The sequence below is a fragment of the Procambarus clarkii genome, chromosome 81 (genome assembly GCF_040958095.1).
Source record: "Procambarus clarkii isolate CNS0578487 chromosome 81, FALCON_Pclarkii_2.0, whole genome shotgun sequence".
NCBI classification, from domain to species: domain Eukaryota; kingdom Metazoa; phylum Arthropoda; class Malacostraca; order Decapoda; family Cambaridae; genus Procambarus; species Procambarus clarkii.
In genome coordinates this window covers 2,875,353-2,894,391 of record NC_091230.1, presented here as the reverse complement: position 1 = coordinate 2,894,391, position 19,039 = coordinate 2,875,353, and the positions used below count along the sequence as shown (strand labels likewise).

The 19,039-nt window shown below is 47.2% G+C and overlaps 1 protein-coding gene across 2 annotated transcripts in view; it reads left to right on the top strand.

Moving 5' to 3' along the window:
* Window positions 1–17,642, top strand: part of LOC123773105 (Brahma-associated protein 60) — a 201,009-nt gene extending 183,367 nt beyond the window's left edge. For both annotated transcript variants that reach the window (XM_069315598.1, XM_069315597.1), the window contains exons 9-10: window positions 7,327–7,500; window positions 17,213–17,642. In XM_069315598.1, the coding sequence (XP_069171699.1) occupies window positions 7,327–7,500; window positions 17,213–17,383 (345 nt within the window). In that variant the 3' untranslated portion in view covers window positions 17,384–17,642. The remainder of the gene's footprint in view (window positions 1–7,326; window positions 7,501–17,212) is intronic.
* Window positions 17,643–19,039: the final 1,397 nt, after the last annotated feature.

Genomic DNA, 19,039 nt, shown 5'->3' with positions numbered 1-19,039 from the left:
CCCGAGAATCGGGCGGTTTTTTGGGGCGACCCCGTTTGGGTTAGGGACGGAGGTTTTCGAGCCTGTTCCTCCTGCCAAGGCTTCTGGGTCTTACCAGCGGCCCTTTCTTGTTTCCTTTCCCATGGACTCTTCCTTTTCTTTAAGGGCGGAGGGCTTGGAGGACGGCTCAGCCCCGGGGCCTCTGTTACTGGTTCCCTGGGCTGTGGGGAATGCCTGCTAGCAGTTCTGGGGCAGTTTGCCCCTGCCTGGGTTTTTCTTCTTTTGGGCGGAGTTTTTCGCCCATCCAATCTGCTTGCTTCCCACTTTTGCTGGCGTGTTTTCGTATCTTTTGCGTCGGTCACAGCCCTCTGTTCTGGTGGCCATTTTCTTCTGCCGGTTTCTCGGCGTGGCCACCAGGGCGGCGTTGCGGTTTGTTTACATGCGCCTGGGTGTGCGAGTGAGCTTGTGGGGTGAGTTTTTTCACCCTTTTTCAGGGGTTTTATTCTCCTGTTGTCGTTTCTTTGCTTTTCTGGTGTTTTCTACCCGTATCCTGTTCCTCTGGGAACGTTTTGAGTGTTAATTTTGCACCGGGTTTTCCATTTTGTCTGTTTTGGGTCTGGGCCCTTGGGTTTGGGCTCAGTGTCCCTGGCTGTTATGCTTGCTCCCACACCTTGTCCCTCGGTTTTCTGTCTGTTTTCACCGTTTCCCTAGGGGTTCTGTCTGGGGACTGTGCTTTGCCTTTCTGTGGTGTTTCTCTGCCGGCAAATGTGGTGCTTTGGGCTCCCTCTGGTTCGATTCTGGGTTGCTTTGGGTTCTTTGGTTTCGTTCCAGAGGTTTCTTCCTCTTGGGGCCCCCCTTTGTGGGTTCAGGGGGCTTTGTTTCCTCGTGTGACCCAGTTCTGCATTCTGGAGTTTCGGGGTCTTCCTGGCTTGCAGACTGACCTTTTTTGGGTCTTGGCACGTGTTGTGGTCGTGCTGGGACTTTGAGGTTTTGTTGTCAAGGTGGGCCTTTTGATGCAGTTTTGTGCCTTCTTCGCCTGGCCGGTGTGGTGCTCTCTGCCCACTGGTCGGTGGCTTGTAATTTTCTTTTCACATGTATGTGTGTGTGTACATATGTACATGTGTACAATGTGTGTGTGTGTGTGTGCACATATGTATGTGCATACACATGTGTAATTACCTAAGTGTAGATACAGGATGAGAGCTACGCTCGTGGTGTCTCGTCTTCCCAGCACTCGTTGTCATATAACGCTTTGAAACTACTGACAGTCTTGGCCTCCACCACCTTCTCACCTAACTTGTTCCAACCGTCTACCACTCTGTTTGCGAAAGTGAATTTTCTTATATTTCTTCGGCATCTGTGTTTAGCTAGTTTAAATCTATGACCTCTTGTTCTTAAAGTTCTAGGTCTCAGGAAATCTTCCCTATCGATTTTATCAATTCTTGTTACTATTTTGTATGTAGTGATCATATCGCCTCTTTTTCTTCTGTCTTCTAGTTTTCGCATATTTAATACCTCTAACCTCTCCTCGTAGCTCTTGCCCTTCAGTTCTGGGAGCGTGTAACATACCTTGTGTGTATGTGTATGTATATATACATAATATGTATATATGTGTATATGTGTATGTGTACCTTTTTTTTCGGAAGGGGCTCTGTTCCCTTCTCTGATGACGGGGCGCTGGGAGAGCAGCTTGCTCTGTTGACTCTCGCATGGTCCCGCAGTTAGTGGGCGCTTTTGGTTGTCTTCCGGCCTCTGGTGGCGGTGGTGGACGGCTTCTTTCCCTTTGGGGGGGTTCAGGGCTGGCGGGGTGGGCTTCTAACCCTGCGCTTCGTCATGTCATCTTAGTGGGTGCGTTGGACGTGGTCGATCCGCCCCATCCTTCTGGGGTTCCTGTCTGCTCTTTGCAGACATGGACTTTTCGCATCTGCGGTTCTTCTGGACTTCTTCAGTCTGCACCCTGGTTTCTATGCCCTCCTCGGAGGACTGTTGTCTCCTGTCCGGCTTCTGTTGGGGTCAGGTGCCTGGATGGTGGCCCTGGACCTCCAGATCAATTCTTGGCACGTTCCTCTCCAGTTTTCCAGAACTGGCACAGTTGGTGGTGGGGCTTCAGGCTTGCTGCTTTTGTTGGCTTCCCTATTTTGTAATTGGCACTTGGTGTATTTTTGCATCTTTACCGGATCTTGGTGCCCTGTCTGAGTCTGCTTGAGATTCGGTGTCTGGCCTACCTTGATGACTGGCTGGTGTGGGCTCCCAGTCGGTCCGCTTGTCTGCTCGCCAGGGGTGTGGTTCTTCCCAGATCGCTGGGTATGGTTTCCTGGTGATCTGGAGGCCATTCCATCTGTTTCCGTCCCGGGTTCGGACCTGGGCCTTGTTTAGAGCTATTGGGCCATTCCTTGTCTTTCTCTCCAGAAGTGTTACTGCAGCTGTGGTCCCGCCTTCGGCTGTTCATGAGGGGGTCCCGGGTTGCTCAGCGGTTGCTTGAGCAGTTGTGCGGGGAGTCTGAACTTCGACGTGCTGGTCTGCCCGCGGGGTCAGGTTTGGCTTCGGCGTATGTTTGGTTCCTTCGGAGACTTCCCTTCCGCCTCTTGCAATTGTTGGGTTCGTTCCTCCGGGGATATTGTGTTGGTGCTGCGTCACCAGCTTCTTCTTTGGGGTTTTCGGGGTTCCATGCCTTGGCACCTCCCCGAGCCTTCGCTCGATGTGTTCACGGACGGGTCATCTCTCGGCTGGGGCTTTGTGACCAGTGCTCACCAGGTCAGCCGGGGATGGTGGAGTCTGTCCGTCCGTCGGGCTCACAGCACGGTTCGGGAGTTCGTGGCTGTCTGGTTTGCGCTTCGGAGGGTTTGGGTCACTCGATGCTCTACCATTCAGCTCTGTTCGGACTGTTCTCTGGCGGTTCTTGCTGGAACCACAGGGTTTCTCTTAGGTGTTGACCTTTGGGGTTGGTTCCTTAGAGTGGCTCGTTTGCTGGATTCTCGGGGTTTGGCTAACCGTGAGGTTCATGTCCGGGGTGTGTCCTGCGTCCTGGGGGACAGCTGTCTCAGTTCATTCCTCTGATCGCGGATTGGCCAGTCGTCGCCGACTCGTTTTGTTGGTTCTGCCGGACGTATGGACTCATGGCCTTGGACGTCTTCGAGTCGGCGTGGTCTAGGCGTTGCCCATTTTATGTGGCACCCTTACCCACCTGCGAGGCGTTCACGGTGGATGCTTTTCGGCAGGACTGGTCGAGGTGGGGGTACCTGCTCCTCTTCTCCCGGTCCAGCTGTTGCTTCGGGTTCTGGCTCAGTTGCAGCCCATTCCTATGAGAGCAGTCCGTATGGTTCCTTGGTGGCCGGCCCTGCTTTATTTTCAGACGCTGCTTGATAGGTGTCTGAACCCGGGGCGTTTTCCCGCGGCTCCGCCTCTTTCGGCAGGTCGGATCGGTCCTGTACGTGACTGGTTCGGCCTTCTCCTTGGCTTTTCGCGTCTGGTATTTTGACGCGGGTATCACCATCTCTGTGGTGATCAGGTGGCTTTGTTGACGGTGTCCCACCTGCGAGCTTCGTCTTGGTGACAGTATGACGTTCCTGGTGTTTCTATGCACTTTTTCTTGCTCTTCGTAGGTTGTCTTCTCTTTTGCATCGAGTTGTCTTGTCCTTTCTTGGGTTTTCAGGACTACAGTTATGTGATGTTTTTTACTGTTTTGTGCGGCGCTGGCGGAGCCGCTCCGGCTTGCGTTCGGGGTGGACATCACAACTGCCCCATTTCGTACGCTTTCTCGTGTTTTGTTTCACCTCCGGCCTGCTCATGCATCGCCTGAGCCGCTCTGGTCCTTGATCAGGGTGCCTTCTTATCTTCTCCTCAGTTTGTGGTAGCCCCCTTCAGTTCAGGTTTCTGCTCTTTGGTACTGGTGGTAGATTTGTACGTGTGCAGCCTTTCTCCGCCCTGGCGACGGTCGAGACGGCTGCTTTCCGGAGGGGTTCTTGGGTTATTGATTTTCGATTGGTTTGGCCGGGGGTGCGTCCTGTGTTGTCTGGTTGCGCTTTTTGCCGTTACCTGCGTACCGTGTCTGGGGATGGGCTGTGGTTGATCTGGTTCCCCTCGTTCCCGGTTTTCAGGGCTCGGGTCTCTCAGGTCGTCCGCAGAGTTTTTCAGTCTTCCAGCCTGCGGTCTGTCTTTGCGCCCGTGCTGTTCAGACTTTTGCAGCTTTTGCTGCTGTGTTGATGTCTAGGGCTCATTTCGGGTGCAGGGATTTGAGGGTCGCACAGGTTCTTGGTCGCCCATTCTTTATGCGCGTCTGCTCCTGTGCGTTCTTGTTGTCTTGGGTCGCGGGTTACAACCTGTTGTCTCGACTTCGCGTTGCGGAGTTTGTGGCGGCCGCCTTCTGGGTTAGCCCTTTTTTTATCCTTCTCTTTGGGTATGAAGCTCCAGGGAGCCGTAGGGGCTCCCCACAGAAAACCAGCGTTGAATGTAATGAAACGCCATTTTCTGGGTGAGCCCCGGAGGCTCCCTGGCAACCCTCCCTCCCACCGGTCAGCGTTTTTTTCGCGTTGCTTGAAGCTTAGCTTTCGAACTGAAGCTTGGCAGCCGGCGCGGTAGGTCCGGGGCTCCCCCTCCCCCTCTCGGGGCGGGGAGGGCTGGGCGGACGATCGACGCGGCAGTAAAGTGTGATGTTTGCTTGTTTCCTTGGGATTGTAGGGAGTTTCTACCTCTCTGTTCGGTTTTTTGTTTTAGTTTTTTACCACGTGGGGTTTGTTTTGTTATGCCTACCTTTCTGGGTGCCTAACCCCGGTCGATGGCAGATAAGGAAAACCCCAACCACAAGGGGGTTTTCCAGGGCCATTGCTCCCTGAAACTTCTCTGACGGGACCAGGTTCTGGCGCTGGTCCCTGGTAGGTCTGAACTCCTTAGCTAATGTCCCGGTCTAATATAACATACATTAGCCCGATAAGCTCCAGGAAGCCTCCGGGGCTCACCCAGAAAATGGCATTTCGTTACATTAAAAGCTGGTTTTTTGCCAGACTTCCCCGCCGTATAGCGGGCAAAATATGCCACTTATGATTTTTTTATTATTTTTCCCATAATCAGAGAACACAAATTAACAGGTTTAGAAGATTTTTTTTTTTTTTTTATGCGCCTGTGGGTGACAATGGCCAAATAGCCCTTAGCAACACAAGGGCTAAGGTTCCGGGCCCTGGTCGGGCGTGTGTGTCGCAGGTTGCAGCCACTTTTCTCGACTTCGTGTTGAGATGTGAGTGGCGGCTTCCTTTGTTGGTGCCTAACCCGGTCGATGGCAGACACGGAATGCTCCTAACCACATGTTTTTTTTTATTTTTTATAAGCATCTCCCCCCCCCCCACTCCTCCAAACCCCCCCACCCCCCCTCCCCACCTCCCCCGCTCCCATGGGGCATGCTGGAAATTTTTTTCAAGATGGCTGCCACTCACTGGAGGTCTCAGGCCTCCATCTCGTAACCAACCTACCACGCTCACATTTTGAATCGTACGATATCCTAACATTACTCCCTTGTCAGATGGCGCACAGCCATACCTCATGTTTAGTCGAGTGGCACAGTGCAGTGGTTAACCCTTACACTGCTCAGGGGCCCTGGGGACATTTACACCCCTGTGCGCAAGAAAAAAAAAAATTCAAAATTTTTTTTTCGTCTTCTAAACATGTTAATTTGTGTCTCCTGAGCACGGAAAAAATAAAATAAAAAATCGTAGGTGACGTATTTTGGACGCAATTGACCGAGAAAGTCTGGCAAAAAGTGGGCGTTGACAGAGCGGTCGTCAGACCCGGTCAGCGTCACCCGCGCTGACAGATGGGAGTTGCCACAAAGATATTATTACCTAATTGTTTCAATGTCTCCGATTGATTTTTTCTTAGTTTTTTTGCTGTAATATTATTCAATAGTGTGTATTGTAATATATTTATATAATAAAAGTGGTGTATAATCGCTATACTCAAAAGTATGATGTGCATATTAGTGATTCAATTATTATGTTTATAAAACAATAAACATATAGTTTTGCTGCTATTACACTCTATACACAGGTTATATATTAGTATCTGCATGTTTTAGTCACCATAACGAACCACTAAGTTGGTATTGAGAGTCGAAAAGCAATGAAGAGTTACCGCCACACACCAGCCAGCCACTCGCTGCCACTCCCTCAACACACGCACTAAACTTTCTTCCCCAACAATACCATTTGTGGTGTTATTACACTATATACAGACGTTATATATAAGTATGTATATATTTTGTTTACCACAACTGTACAGCTAAGCTGATATAGTTAGTTCAGGCACTAAGAGTCGTCGCTATACACAGATGGCGGCTGGCGGCTCCCTCACTCTTTCAAGGTCACATGCACTAAACTTTCTACCCCAACAATACTGATTGCAGTGTTATTACCCTATATACACATATTATATATAAATCTACATGTTTTATGCACCGTAACTGTACACCTAAGCTTGTAGTGCGCCCAAAGAGCATAGTGGCCACCCTCTAAACAGCTAGACTAATCGTGCAGACAACGTTACCTCCGTCACCCATATGGCTCCTCCCAGCATAATCCTTTTGCTGTTATTACACTAATACATACATTATATATAAGTATCTACATTTGTGTTCACCATAGAGAACCACTGAGCTGGTATGGTGAATGCAAACAATAACAGCAAGCCACACAGTCAGTAAACGATGCTGTCTCCCTCCATCTCTCAGCATCACTCCTCCCACAGCGCTAATTATTACAACAATCCTGCTATTATCACAACCCTGGTTATTTATATCACAATCATTGGTCATCTGTAATATTATCATCGCTAAATAATAACAATTATATATTTATTTTGACATTTTTCGGCGATGCTATGGTCACAAGCTGAACAGCAATGCTGTTCGCTCATGCTGCGTGCGCTGGCCTTGGTTGCTCCAACAGTACTGTGCCTCTCACACCTGAGAATATTGCCCACGATTTTTATTTTAAATGGCATCTGTTTACAAGAGCCCTGAGGAAGCTACTGTGAACCCCGTGTAGCCGCGGGCCATTTGAATCAGGCCTGGCACCCTATGGCGTATATATACGCCATGCGCACCATGGGACATGTTACTCAGGACGTATATATACGCCATGCGCAGTTTAAGGGTTAATAAGCAGATGAGCAGCTTGAAAACTATACTTACAGTATTTGTTACACATTGTTTGAATGTGGGCTTTCTTCTCTAATTTAATCGGAGAATTTTATAATGTCTGGTAACCAAATATTTATGTTATATATTATATACTGACCTTGAAATTTTTATTTTAAGTTTCTTTATTATTATTTATTCCTTTTTTCTTTTTTGCCAAACAGACTCAAATGAATAATTTCCTACTGAGCACCAACTCTCAGCAAGATATTCAGACACTAGACACCAAGATACATGAGACTGTAGAAACTATCAACTCCCTCAAGACTAACAGAGAGTTTTACCTTTCATTTGCCAAAGATCCACAACAGTTCATACAGAAATGGCTGATCTCTCAGGTGAGTAGTTTTGCAAATTCCTGATTGTTTACCTCTTGGGCTGTGCTATAGAAACTACAGGATGTCAGCTATGACTTCAGGATACTTACTGTCTTTGTTAGTGGTAATAAATTTAACAGTGGTTCCATTGGTAATTGAAAGTTTTCCTGGAAAGCCCATGGAAATTAGACAAGCATTTGTAATGTAAATTTTCATTTAACTCCAGGCAACTGTTTCAATTTCATTGATTACCAGTATATTATATTTTTAGAATAATGGTTCTTACCATCTTCCAGTTTGTTTCTTTAAATTTGAATTTACGTTTGCATTTTCACATATGTCATTCCTGTAATTTTCATTCCCTCATTGTTTATGAATATAATTTTGTCAAAATTTAATTTGCTATACTTTCTGTGGAGAGCCCCTCCAGCTCCCTAGAGCTTACTGGGCTGCTATGCATGTATTTGACCGTGGCATCAGTCAATTAATTGGAGTTCTTGCCTACCGGGGACCACAAGCCAGAACCTGGCCCCCCTCAGAGAGGCACGAAGAACAATGGCCTATAAAAACCCCCCATGTAGTTGGGCGCATTCCATGTCTGCGATTGACCTGGTTAGGCATCCAGAAAGGTAGGCATCCCAAAACAAACCTCACCTGGTTAAAAATTTGCTACCGAAAACCGAACTATCAAACAGAACTCTTTAATCGAAAAACAAGCAAACAAGCAGGACGTCACAACCGCCACCACACTGCTTAAACAGCTTCCCCCCTTCCCAGGAGGAGTAAAAGGGAACCCCAGACCCCCGCGCTGGCTATCCAACCCCAGTTCAGAGGCTGATGTGTTCTGTAGCGGTCGTTCAACTCTGGCTCCAGTCTCTGTGCAGTACTGTGCCCTGACAGTGTTGTTATGCTGTGTTGTGGTGTGCGGGCCAAGAGTAATTCACGAAGCAAACAATTTTTCACTTCACTTTGCACATTTGTGTTATCTCACCTATTTTTCCTAAGCACAACACTTTTTATGTTGTGTATATGGTAGTGTGTTTTTGAGTCATTGTAAATGTGTACTAGTATGTTTTATGGCCGCCTGTTGCCTATTTCCTGGGTACATTTTCCGCTAGCATTTGTGGTGCTTCAGGCTCCGCCCAGGTTCCTTTGGGTTCTTTGGTCTCTTGGAGCTTTCCTCTCAAATTTACCATGTGAAAGGTTCGAGTAGCCCTAGGTGGTTTTCTCCAGTGCGGCCCTGTCTTGACCTCTTCTCTGAGCCCAGCCTCTTTTTGAGGGGTGGTTACTGGATCTTCCTTGCTTGCAGACTGCTGTCTTGCTTGGCCTGGGCCCCAGCTCTCGGGTTACTCGGTTGTTCCTCTGTTGCTGGTGGCGTCAGCTGTTCCTGTCCTCTTCTGATCGTTGGTGATCCAGGGTTGGCATTCTCACGCTCCAGACTGGGTTGTGCCAAGGTTCGGGTCTCTACAGGTCGAGGTGGGCCTTTGGTGCCAGTCTCTGTGCCGGTACTTCCTTCGGAGCTTGCGTAGTCTGGTTGGCACCTTGCTCACTCTGCACGTTGGCTGGCTTTGCTTCGGGAATGGGGTGTCGGCCCTTTCATGGGTCGCCCCTCTGACGGGGTAGTTGGAGGGGGGGAAGGTTCGTGCTGTTTGCTCATCCCTGGTTCCGCGATTTGTGGGCTTTTCGGGTCATATCCTCTGGCCTGTGGTGCCGTTGGATGGCTCCTCCTCCTTCGTGGGGTTCGGGGCTGTCGGGGCAGGCTTCTTTCCCTGTGCTCCATCAGGTCATCTTGGAGTGGGTTCACTTGGGCGTGATCTACACGACCCTGTCCTCAGGTGGGTTTCCCACCTGTTTTCTAGTGCTGAAACAGGACTGTAAGGATCTGTGGTTCGTTCTGGACTTGTCCTGTCTGAACCCCTGGATTCCTTGCCCCTCCTTTTGGATGACGACTCTCCCTCGTCCGGCTTCTTTTGGAGCCAGGTTCTTGGATGGTGTGACTGGATCTCTGGGATGCATATTGGCATGCCCCAATTCATCCTGAGTTCAGGGACTGGTTAGATTTTGTGGTGGGGCGGCAGGCTTACCGCTTTTGTTGCCTTCCTTTTGGCGTGACTCTCGCACCTCTCGTATTCACGCGTCTTACCTGGATTGTGGTGGCCCATCTGCATCTTCTAGGGGCTACCCCATTTTTTTTCTCTTCGTAGGTTGTTTTCTGTCTCGTATTGGGTTGTGTTGTCCTTTCCTTCTTGGTTGTATCAGGACCATCATTTATTGCCAAGTTCTGTCGCCTCTTATTGTGCGGCACTGGTGGAGCCACTCTTGCTTGCGTTCAGGGTGGGTGTCGCTCCCACCCTGTTTCGCAAGCTTTCTCATGCGTTGTTTCACCCCCGACCTGCTCATGTGCCACCTGAGCTATCCTGGTCATTGCACCGGGGTACTCTCTTTTCTTTCTTCTCCTCAATTTGTGGTGGCCCCTTCAGTTCCCCATTTTCCTGTTGGCATTCGACTCTGGGGGTCAGGTCGGGGAGTTTCATGCTCTCCTCCGGCGCAAAGGTTTTTGCTCTTTCAGTCCTGGTGGTAGTTTTTTGTTCATTTGTCACAGTCTCCTTTTCTGGCGAGGAACGAAACAGCAGCTTTCCAGAGGGGTCCTTAGGTCTTTGATGCTTGGTTGGCTAAGCCGGGGGTGCATCATGTGTTCAGTGGCTCTTTGCTGTTACTTGCACGCCACGGCCTTGGTAGCCAGTGCCGCACTGTGGGTAGATCTGGTTTCCCTTCTTCCCTGTTCCAGGGCTTAGGTCTCTCAGGTTGTCCGCAGTGTTATTCGGTCCATCCAGCCTGCAGTCTATCCTCGCGCCCACGACGTTCGCAAGTTTGCTGCTTTGGCTACCGTTTTATGGTAAGATGCCTTGGGCTGACATTCAGGCGCGGGGATTTTTGAGGTCAACCAGGCTCCTGGCCTCTCGTTACCTCATTAATGTTCCTGGCCCTTGTCAGGGTGTGTGTGTTGCGCTCTGCAACCTACTTTGGGTCTCAGGTTGCAGCCAGTTGTCTCAACTTCGAGTTGAGGTGTGAGTGGCGGCCACCTCCTAGGTAAGTCCCTCTCTTACTTTTCCTTGGGTAGGTAGCTCCTGGGAGCCAGAAGGGCTCTCCACAGAAACCCAGCATTGAATGTAATGAAATGCCATTTTCTGGGTGAGACCCGGAATCTCCCCGGCATCCTTTCCCCCTTTCCCTCTGGTTGGCGGTTTTCACATTTTTTTATATTCAGCTTCTGAACTGGGGGTTGGTTAGCAGGCACAATGGTTTGAGGCTCCCCCCTTCCCCCCTCCCAGGGGAGGGGGAAGCTGTGCAGACAGTAGCATGGTGGCAGTTGTGACTTCATGCTTTTTTTTTTTTTTTATTATTGAAGAGTTCTGCTTGATAGTTTGGGTTTCAGTAGCAAATTTTTAACCATGTTGGTTTTGGGATGCCTACCTTTCTGGGTGCCTAATCCGGTTGATGGCAGACAGGGAATGCTCCCAACCACATGGGAGATTTCTATAAGACATTGCTCCTCGTGCCTCTCTGAGGGAGCCAGGTTCTAGCTCGTGGTCCCCGGTAGGCAAGAACTCCAATTGATTGACTGCCACTGTCTAATACATGCATATTATCCTGGTAAGCTCCAAGGAGCCTCCGGAACTCGCCCAGAAAATGGCATTTCATTACATTCAATGCTGGTTTTCTGTGAAGAGCCCCTCTGGCTTCCCCAGGCGGTATGCATGTATTAGACGGTGGCAATAGTCATTTGAATGGAGTTTTAGGCCTACCGGGGACCACGAGCCAGAACCTGGCCCCCTCAGAGAGGCACGAGGAGCAGTGGCCTAAAGAAACCCCCCATGTGGTTGGAAACATTCTATGTCTGCCATCAACTGGTATAGGCACCCAGAAAGGTGCGATTTCCCAAAATAGACCACCACTGGAAAACATTACTACGGAAAGCCAAACTGTTAATTAAGCAGGACTTCCCAATTTAAAAACAAGCAAACAAGCATGATGTCACAACCACCGCCGTGCCACCCCTTCGGTCCATGATTGTTTTCTCAAAGTTTTGTTTTTGTTGCCTTTTATCTCTGGGGGTCAGGTGGGGGAGCTTTATGCTCTTTTCTGGCACAGGGGTTTCTGCTCTTTTGGGCCTGGGGGCCGTTTTGTTAGGTTGGGCTTAGGGGTCGTTTTGTTAGGTTGGGCTTAGGGGTCATTTTGTTTGGTTGCAGCCCTCTTCTTTTCTGGCGAAGAATGAGATGGCTGGTTTCTAGAGGGGTCCGTGAGTTGTTTTTGCTTGGTTGGTTCGGCTGGGGGTGCATCATGTTTTGTGTCTGGTGGCAGCTTTATGTTGCTACCTGCGTGCTACTGCTTCAGTGTTGGTAGATGTGCTCTGGGTAAACCCGGTTTACCAGGTTCACTGTTCCATTGCTCGTGTCAGGTTGTTCGCAGGGTTATCGTGTCTAGCCAGTCTGTGGTCTACCCTCATGCCCATGATGTGAGGAAGTACTGTATGCAGCTCATGCTGCCGTCTTTTGTTGATATTCAGTAGCAGGGGTTTTGGAAATTGAACAGGGTCCTGGCTGCCAGATATCTTGTCAATGTTGCAGGCCTTCTGAGGCGTTGTGTTTCTTTGGGATGTCTGTTATAGCCACTTGTCTCATCTTCATCGTGAAACCTGCGGTGCTGCTGCCTCCCGGGTAAGTCACAGCTTTTACTTACAGTATCTGTGGGTAGATAGCTTCAGGGAGCCAATTTGGCTTCCCTCAGAAAACCAGCATTGAATGTAATGGAACACCTTTTTCTGGAGTAGTCCAGAAGGCTCCCTCCCTCTGGGTTGGCAGTTTTCATCATTCTCTGAACTGAGGGTGGTGCAGCCTGCTCTTCTGATTGAGGTCCCCCTCTTCCCTGTTTGGGGAGGGTGAGGCGCTAACGAGCGGGAGCACTGATTGGATGATGTGTTGCTTGTTTCATTGTTTTCTATTGGAGGGGGGGGGGGAGTTCTTTGGCTCTGTTCAGACGTATGTTGTAATTTTAACCAGTTAGAAGTTTGTAATGGTTCGCCTACCTTTCTGGTGATATCCCCAGTCAATGGCAGACATGACAAACTCTAAAGAGAGCTCATATGGCCATCGCTCCCTTCTCCCCTCTGAGGGGGCCAGGTTCTGGCTTGTGGCCCCTGGTAGGCACTTGAACTCCAGGACCGATGGCACCAAACTAATAGGGCAAATGTCAGTTTGATATTTTCAGGGAGCCTCCAGGGCTTGTCCAGAAAATGGCGTTTCATTACATTCAATGCTGTTTTTTTTTTTTTTCCTCTGAGTAGTTAGTTTCTGGAAGTCCCAAGGGGATTTCCTCAGAAAACCAGTGTTGAATTTAATAAAATGTCAATTGCTGGGTGAACCCCTGAGCCTCCCTGACACCCTCCCTTCCCCAGGCAGCCAGTATGTTCCATCATGATAGAACTGAGGGTGTTACAGGCCAACTGACTCTTACTGCCTGCCTTTCTCCCTCCCTCCTTCCCCCAAACGAGGGGGGTGTGGTAGGGAAAACTAACTTGCACTAGTTTCACCAAAATTTTCATTGTGTTCATTGTTGAAGGAATTGGCATTTTTGAGGTTGTGGTCTCGTTTTAACAATGCAATAGTCTGTTTTGTTTCTCCTAACTTTCTGGGTGCTTCCCTGGTGGTGACAGGCATGACACTTGAAATTGCCAATTACACTTCTGTGGAAATAAACATTTCATTCACCTGAACCGTATGGGTCTCGAACTGTGGCCCCCCATGCGTGTGAGGCTGTAGCATTATTGACTGCTGTGAGTAGTCTTAAACAATTCCTCTGGGAATTCAGTAACTACTGAAGCCCAGGAATTTCTCTGGGCTTCAGTAGTAGTCAGGGAAAGTTGAAAATTCCAGTTTGGCAGCAGGATGCTGCTTCTGGAAACTTTCCTGTTTAAGACTACTCATAGCCGAGTCGATAGTGCTACGGCCTCACACGAGTGGGGTCCACAGTTCGAGACTCATACAGTCCAGGTGAATGGAATGATTTACTTTAAATGCAAATTGTTCATAGCGCCACCGTTCCCTTTGCCACACTGAGGGGGGCCAGGTTCTGGCTCATGGTCCCTGGCTCATGGTGCCCGGGAGGCCAATAGAACTCAATGACTGATGGTACCTAGTAGTATGGCAAGGAATCGGTGATAATAGCTTCAGGGAGCCGCCTCTGTGGCTCACTCAGAATATGGCATTTCTTTACATTCAATGCTGATTTTTTCCTGAGGTGGCCCTTTCTTTGGTGCTTTCAGCTGTGGTTGCTGCATTGTAGCTTCTCAGTCAGATTTTTTCACAGAGAAATTCTGTCCCTTCTGCTTGGAGGCATTTTACCTGGGTTAGAGTCTCCCATGTTATTGGTCATTTAAGTCTCCACTGGAGCCTGGTTCTCAAATCATAGCATGTTCTCTGGTCATTGCCTCTTCCAATCAGCATCATTCTCAGTTATTGCAGAAAGGTGCTTCTGCTAGGGGGGCTTTGTGATGGCCCTTTTGCGGTTTGCCGCTTCCATGGAGCTGTGGGGACAAGTCTGGTCTGTTTTGCAAACTCCCGGTCTCATGATGCATGTGCCTTCCACATTGTCTCTCAAGGTCTTCAGTAGCATTGGTCTACTCCCCATCCTCTATCTTTGGGGAGGTCTTGAGTTAGGTACCCTCCCTGTAGCTGTATTTGGTTGTCGCAACTTGTGAGAGCTCTGGCATGGTTGATTTATATCCATCTCTTCAATGGATGTCCTGGTTATTCGCAGTCCTCAAGCAGGATTTGGCGGACCTATGGTACATTCTCATCATATTGGGAATAAACAGCTTCATTTCCTTTCCTACCTTTCACATGAACGCTCAGCTCAGCTCAGCTCAGGGCCGCCTGATTTTGCAGCCAGACTCATAATTGTGTCCTTGGACACATACTGACACATCCCTTGTCAATATGACAAGGGATGTGTCAGTATGTTCTTACGAGGTTCAGGGACTGGTTAGGATTTCTTGTGGGGCATCTGGTTTACCACTTCAAGGTTCTTTCTTTCAGATTGAATCTGGTTTCCTGATATTTACCAGATAAACATGGGTAGTACCCAGGCTCCAAATGGAGCTTGAGTAAGTTTGTTGTGGGGTTTGTATCTTGGTTTATCACGATGAGTAGCTGGTCTGTGCTCACAGCCAGTCACGTGTCTGCAAGTGGAGAATCTGTTTCCCAGCTTGCTAGGTTTGGGTTCCTAGTGAGCTGGAATAAGTACCAGTTGGTTATGTCCCACATTCAGACCTTGCTCAGCCTGGTATGGGATTCCCTGTTGACTTCCTTTTCCCTGCCTCCTGCAGTTCTGCCTCAACTGCCGTCTGATGTTGGAATGGTCCAGGATTACTCAGTGGTCAGTCTAGCAGTTGTGTGGGAGTCTGAATTTGCCTTGCGTGGGTTTCTCAATGAGCAGTGTTTGGCTCAGGGTGCGGTTATGCTTCGTGCAGTACCACCCTTTTCAGCACCACCGGGATCATCGAGTTCGTTCCGTTTGCCATTTATTAGCTGCTGATTCGCCGGTTCTCTCTCCGGGTTTTCAGGGATCAGTTCCGTGGTGCCTTGCCTCCTCCATTGCTCAATGTGTTTACGGACGCTAAGGCTCTGGGTTGGGTTTTGTGAAGAGTGTTCACCAGGTTTCCCAGGGTCATTATGTAGATCCCTTTCTTTGGGCACACAGTACAATGAGTGAATTTGCGGTAGAGTTGCAGGCCGGTGGAGGATTCATCTTCAGCCAGGCTCCATTTTTTTACTGCCTTAAAGTGGTTCATTGTTTGAATCACAGTCACTTCAGTCGTTTCCTCCTTAGGGCTGGCCTTTGCAAGTAGTTTGGTTTCTAGATTCTTGTAATTCTGTTCTTCACACAGTTCACATGCATAGTGTTTCGACATTGTTTATATAGATGCATTTTTATTTTATCCCATTTTCATGGTGTTGACCATTAACAGCTTGTCCTTGCAGTAGCTCTACAAGGCATTCAGTTGCCCCAGTGTTGGATATCTCTACATCAGGTTGTAACCTATGGATTTTATCTTGTGGCTTTGTTCCTTAGTTGTGAGGCTCTCGTAGTGGATGTCTTTTGACTGGGCTGTTTGAGATGGAGCTCATCTCTTCCCACCAGTTTAGCTGTTACTACAGGTTTTGTCCAGACATGGGCAGGGTGAACCTTCTGGCTCTTTGGTGGCTTGCTCAGCCTTGTTTTCCAGCTCTTCTGACACAGTGTCGAAACCTGAGCATGTTCTGTAGCTTTGCCTCTTTCAGTAGATCAATCCAGATGTGTTTGTATCTAGTTCAGTGTACTCTTCGTCTTCTCGTCTTGAGTTTTTGATGCATGTCTGTCACCATTTGTAAGGTGCGCAGCTGGCTGAACGGTTGGTGTCCTACCTGCTTCTTTTGTAGTAGTGAGAGTACAGTGATACCTGGCACTCTTTTTTCATATCTTCATTGATTGTTGGTTGTTTCAGTTCCACTGCTTTTAATATTCTTGTATTGGTTCTTTCTTATTATTCCAAATACTGTTGCCTCGAATCATTTGGCCTTGGCCTTTCTCTCATTCCCATGATTCTCTGTCACCCCTTCGTTCCGTGATGCCTTTTTAAAGCCTCTGTTTTTGCTGGCCTTCTCTTCCCATTTTCCAGTTGGAGCACAGAATTGGTCGGTTGGCTTCCAGAAGGCTACGTTGTTTATTGATTTATGGTTTGTTTGGCTGGAGGGTGCATCATTTGCTGTATCTGGTTTTGGCTGTACATTGCTACTTTTGCACAGCCTGGGCTGCTTTGGAGGCATAACTCTACCAATGCTTAGCTCTAGGAAGCTATTTAGGGTGCCCCCAGGAAAGGACCCAGGACATGGCTCAACCAACGCTTAGCTCTAGGAGGCTATTGAGGGTGCCCCCATTAAAGAACATTTCATTATATAGTATTATGCAGATTTTCCTTTGGACAATTGCCTTCCTACTCAGTGAGGGAAAAAAATAATAAACTTTCCTTTAAATAAAAAAGTGCATAAAATACAGTGTATACCATGCTGTCATCCTGTTACTGCTGTATTTTTTTATGTAGTGATCATAGTACTCTGTTTCTTATGTCTTCTTGCATTGAAATGATTAACACCTCAAGCCTCTTCTCATAGCACTTGTTTATAACCCTGATCAATGAGATTGGAATGTGGACATTGAATGATACAATCTGTCAAACTAACCCAAGAAATGCATGTTATTATGTTACTTGGAATTACAGAAATGTGTGGGACAGCAGATATCACTTGAGGAAATGAGGTGTTGGCTGGGTAATCAAGTGGGTTTAGAAATATTATGTAAAGATTTAAACTTACAAAATTGACTGATAGACTTGTAAAGAGAATTTACAGGAGTGAAGTACTTTTAGTTGCTTGTAGACAATCAGGATCATATAAAGTACATGTAGATTTATGATGATGACATGAGGTGTATTTAAGAGGCAAGGTTATCTTTAGGTAAACCTGACTGGAGATTTGGTTTCTTGAGGATTGAGCAATGCATTAACAAAGATGTTCATTGCCACTGAAATTTAATCCTGTGCATAAATAATGCTTAAATGAACGTGATGATTTCTGTGACCAAACGTTCTAACACTGCTCTCTCTTGAAAGCCTTTCATATTTTTCTTTTGTTTTCAGAACCGTGACTTAAAAACCATGACAGACGTTGTTGGCAACCCCGAGGAAGAGCGGAGAGCTCAGTACTATTATCAACCATGGACTCATGAAGCCGTCAACCGCTACTTTTATTCCAAGATTCAGCAAAAACGGGCAGAATTGGAACAGGCATTGGGAATTAGGAACAACTGAAAATAATAACTTTGTCTCTGACATACATTATTGTATATCCAAATTTATAAGAAATCAGTTAAAGCTTTGGGTTTAATCTTGTAATTATTATTATAACTAGTTATGATAAATGTACAATTAAAGTAAAGCTGGTTTTAAAGCTCATGCACTTGAGGCTTATATATATATTTTTTGTTTTCATTTAACTGTGTATTAGTACTAAGATATCTTGTGGAAATGTCTTCTTTTATGTTCTTATATTATAATATCTTTGTAAAAATGAGCTTAATTATCCTTTGGAAATTTGGAAAGTTACCTTGTGATGTTTTTGGGACTCAATGTTCCCGTGGCTTGGTCCTCCCTCGACCAAGCCTCCTCATTGCTGGACTGGTCAACCAGGCTGTTGGATGCAGCTGCTCGCAGCCTGACGTATCAATCACAGCCTGGTTGATCAGGTATCCTGATCTTGAGGTATGTGGAAGTATATTCCACAAGGGTATGTGGAAGTACTAACAATACCTTCCTCATTGTGAGGGAAAAGATTAATTGGAGAGAGAGGGAGAAAAGGAAGTTGTGAGACATTGACAGACAGTAAAGCAACTATACAAGGAGAGCATAAAGCCAGGATGGCTATATAGTGCTGTCTTACAAAACATTCATGCATTTCAAGATATTCGGGATCCCGTTATGTATGTGCTTTTGAGGCAGTTGCTAATTAAACCAAATCCCCTTAACCACCGTGCTGCGTGCGTTTTTTTTTTTTTTTTTTTTTGTAAAATTCTGGTGGTGCGTTGAAAATAAAGTATTCCCCTAAAAAAAAAATTCTTTGTAAATTGTTAAAATCCCTTCCCTTAACTTGTACATGTAAAATTAAATTTAAAAAACAACTTTGGGTGTGGCGTCGTGGAGAAAATACAATGTGACGGCATCACGGTGTGCGCACCCATGTGTGAAGCTCCCAGAGGCAGTCGCACCGGTGATTCAAGACTAGCGAGTTACCACAAATGTGGTTTAATTAATTTTTTCACTGCATTTTCAATGCTTTCTAACTGGTTTTTGTTATCGTATCTGATGCACATATGTGTCCTTTACAATGTGTAGACGGTAGAACGTTATAGTGTTCCAAGGAACTGTAATACATGTGTCAGTAATGTGTTCACAAAAAAATGTTTGTTGCAATATTACTTGTTAAATATTCAGTATATATACAATACACTTTCACACACTATTTACAGTCACACGGTTACACACTCAGTACTTCAGAAGTGAGTGATATTCAAAGTAGCAATCCATGAGTCAGAGCGCCTTTTTGCACTCGATGCACAAATTTTTGCTTCCTAGTTTTCTTGTTGTGTGCTTGCAAACAATGCACTCATGTACATCCTTGGGTTTAACTCCTGTATGTGGTATGTAGCCAAGCTTGTGAAATGTAAGGTAGGATTGAAAAGATCAACGTGTAGGTAGTATAATTCTCTCCTGATATCTCAAATCTGTTCTGGTATCATTCATATCTTCACCTGTATATGGGAAAGTGGGTGCAACACCAACATTAGGACCGTCAAATTGTGGTGTGTGAGGTACAAAATTATCACAGTCCTCCCTTACCCGTGCTCCTTGTAGGGCACCACCACCACTGGATAAACACCACCAATATAGCTGCTAACATCAAATCAAATC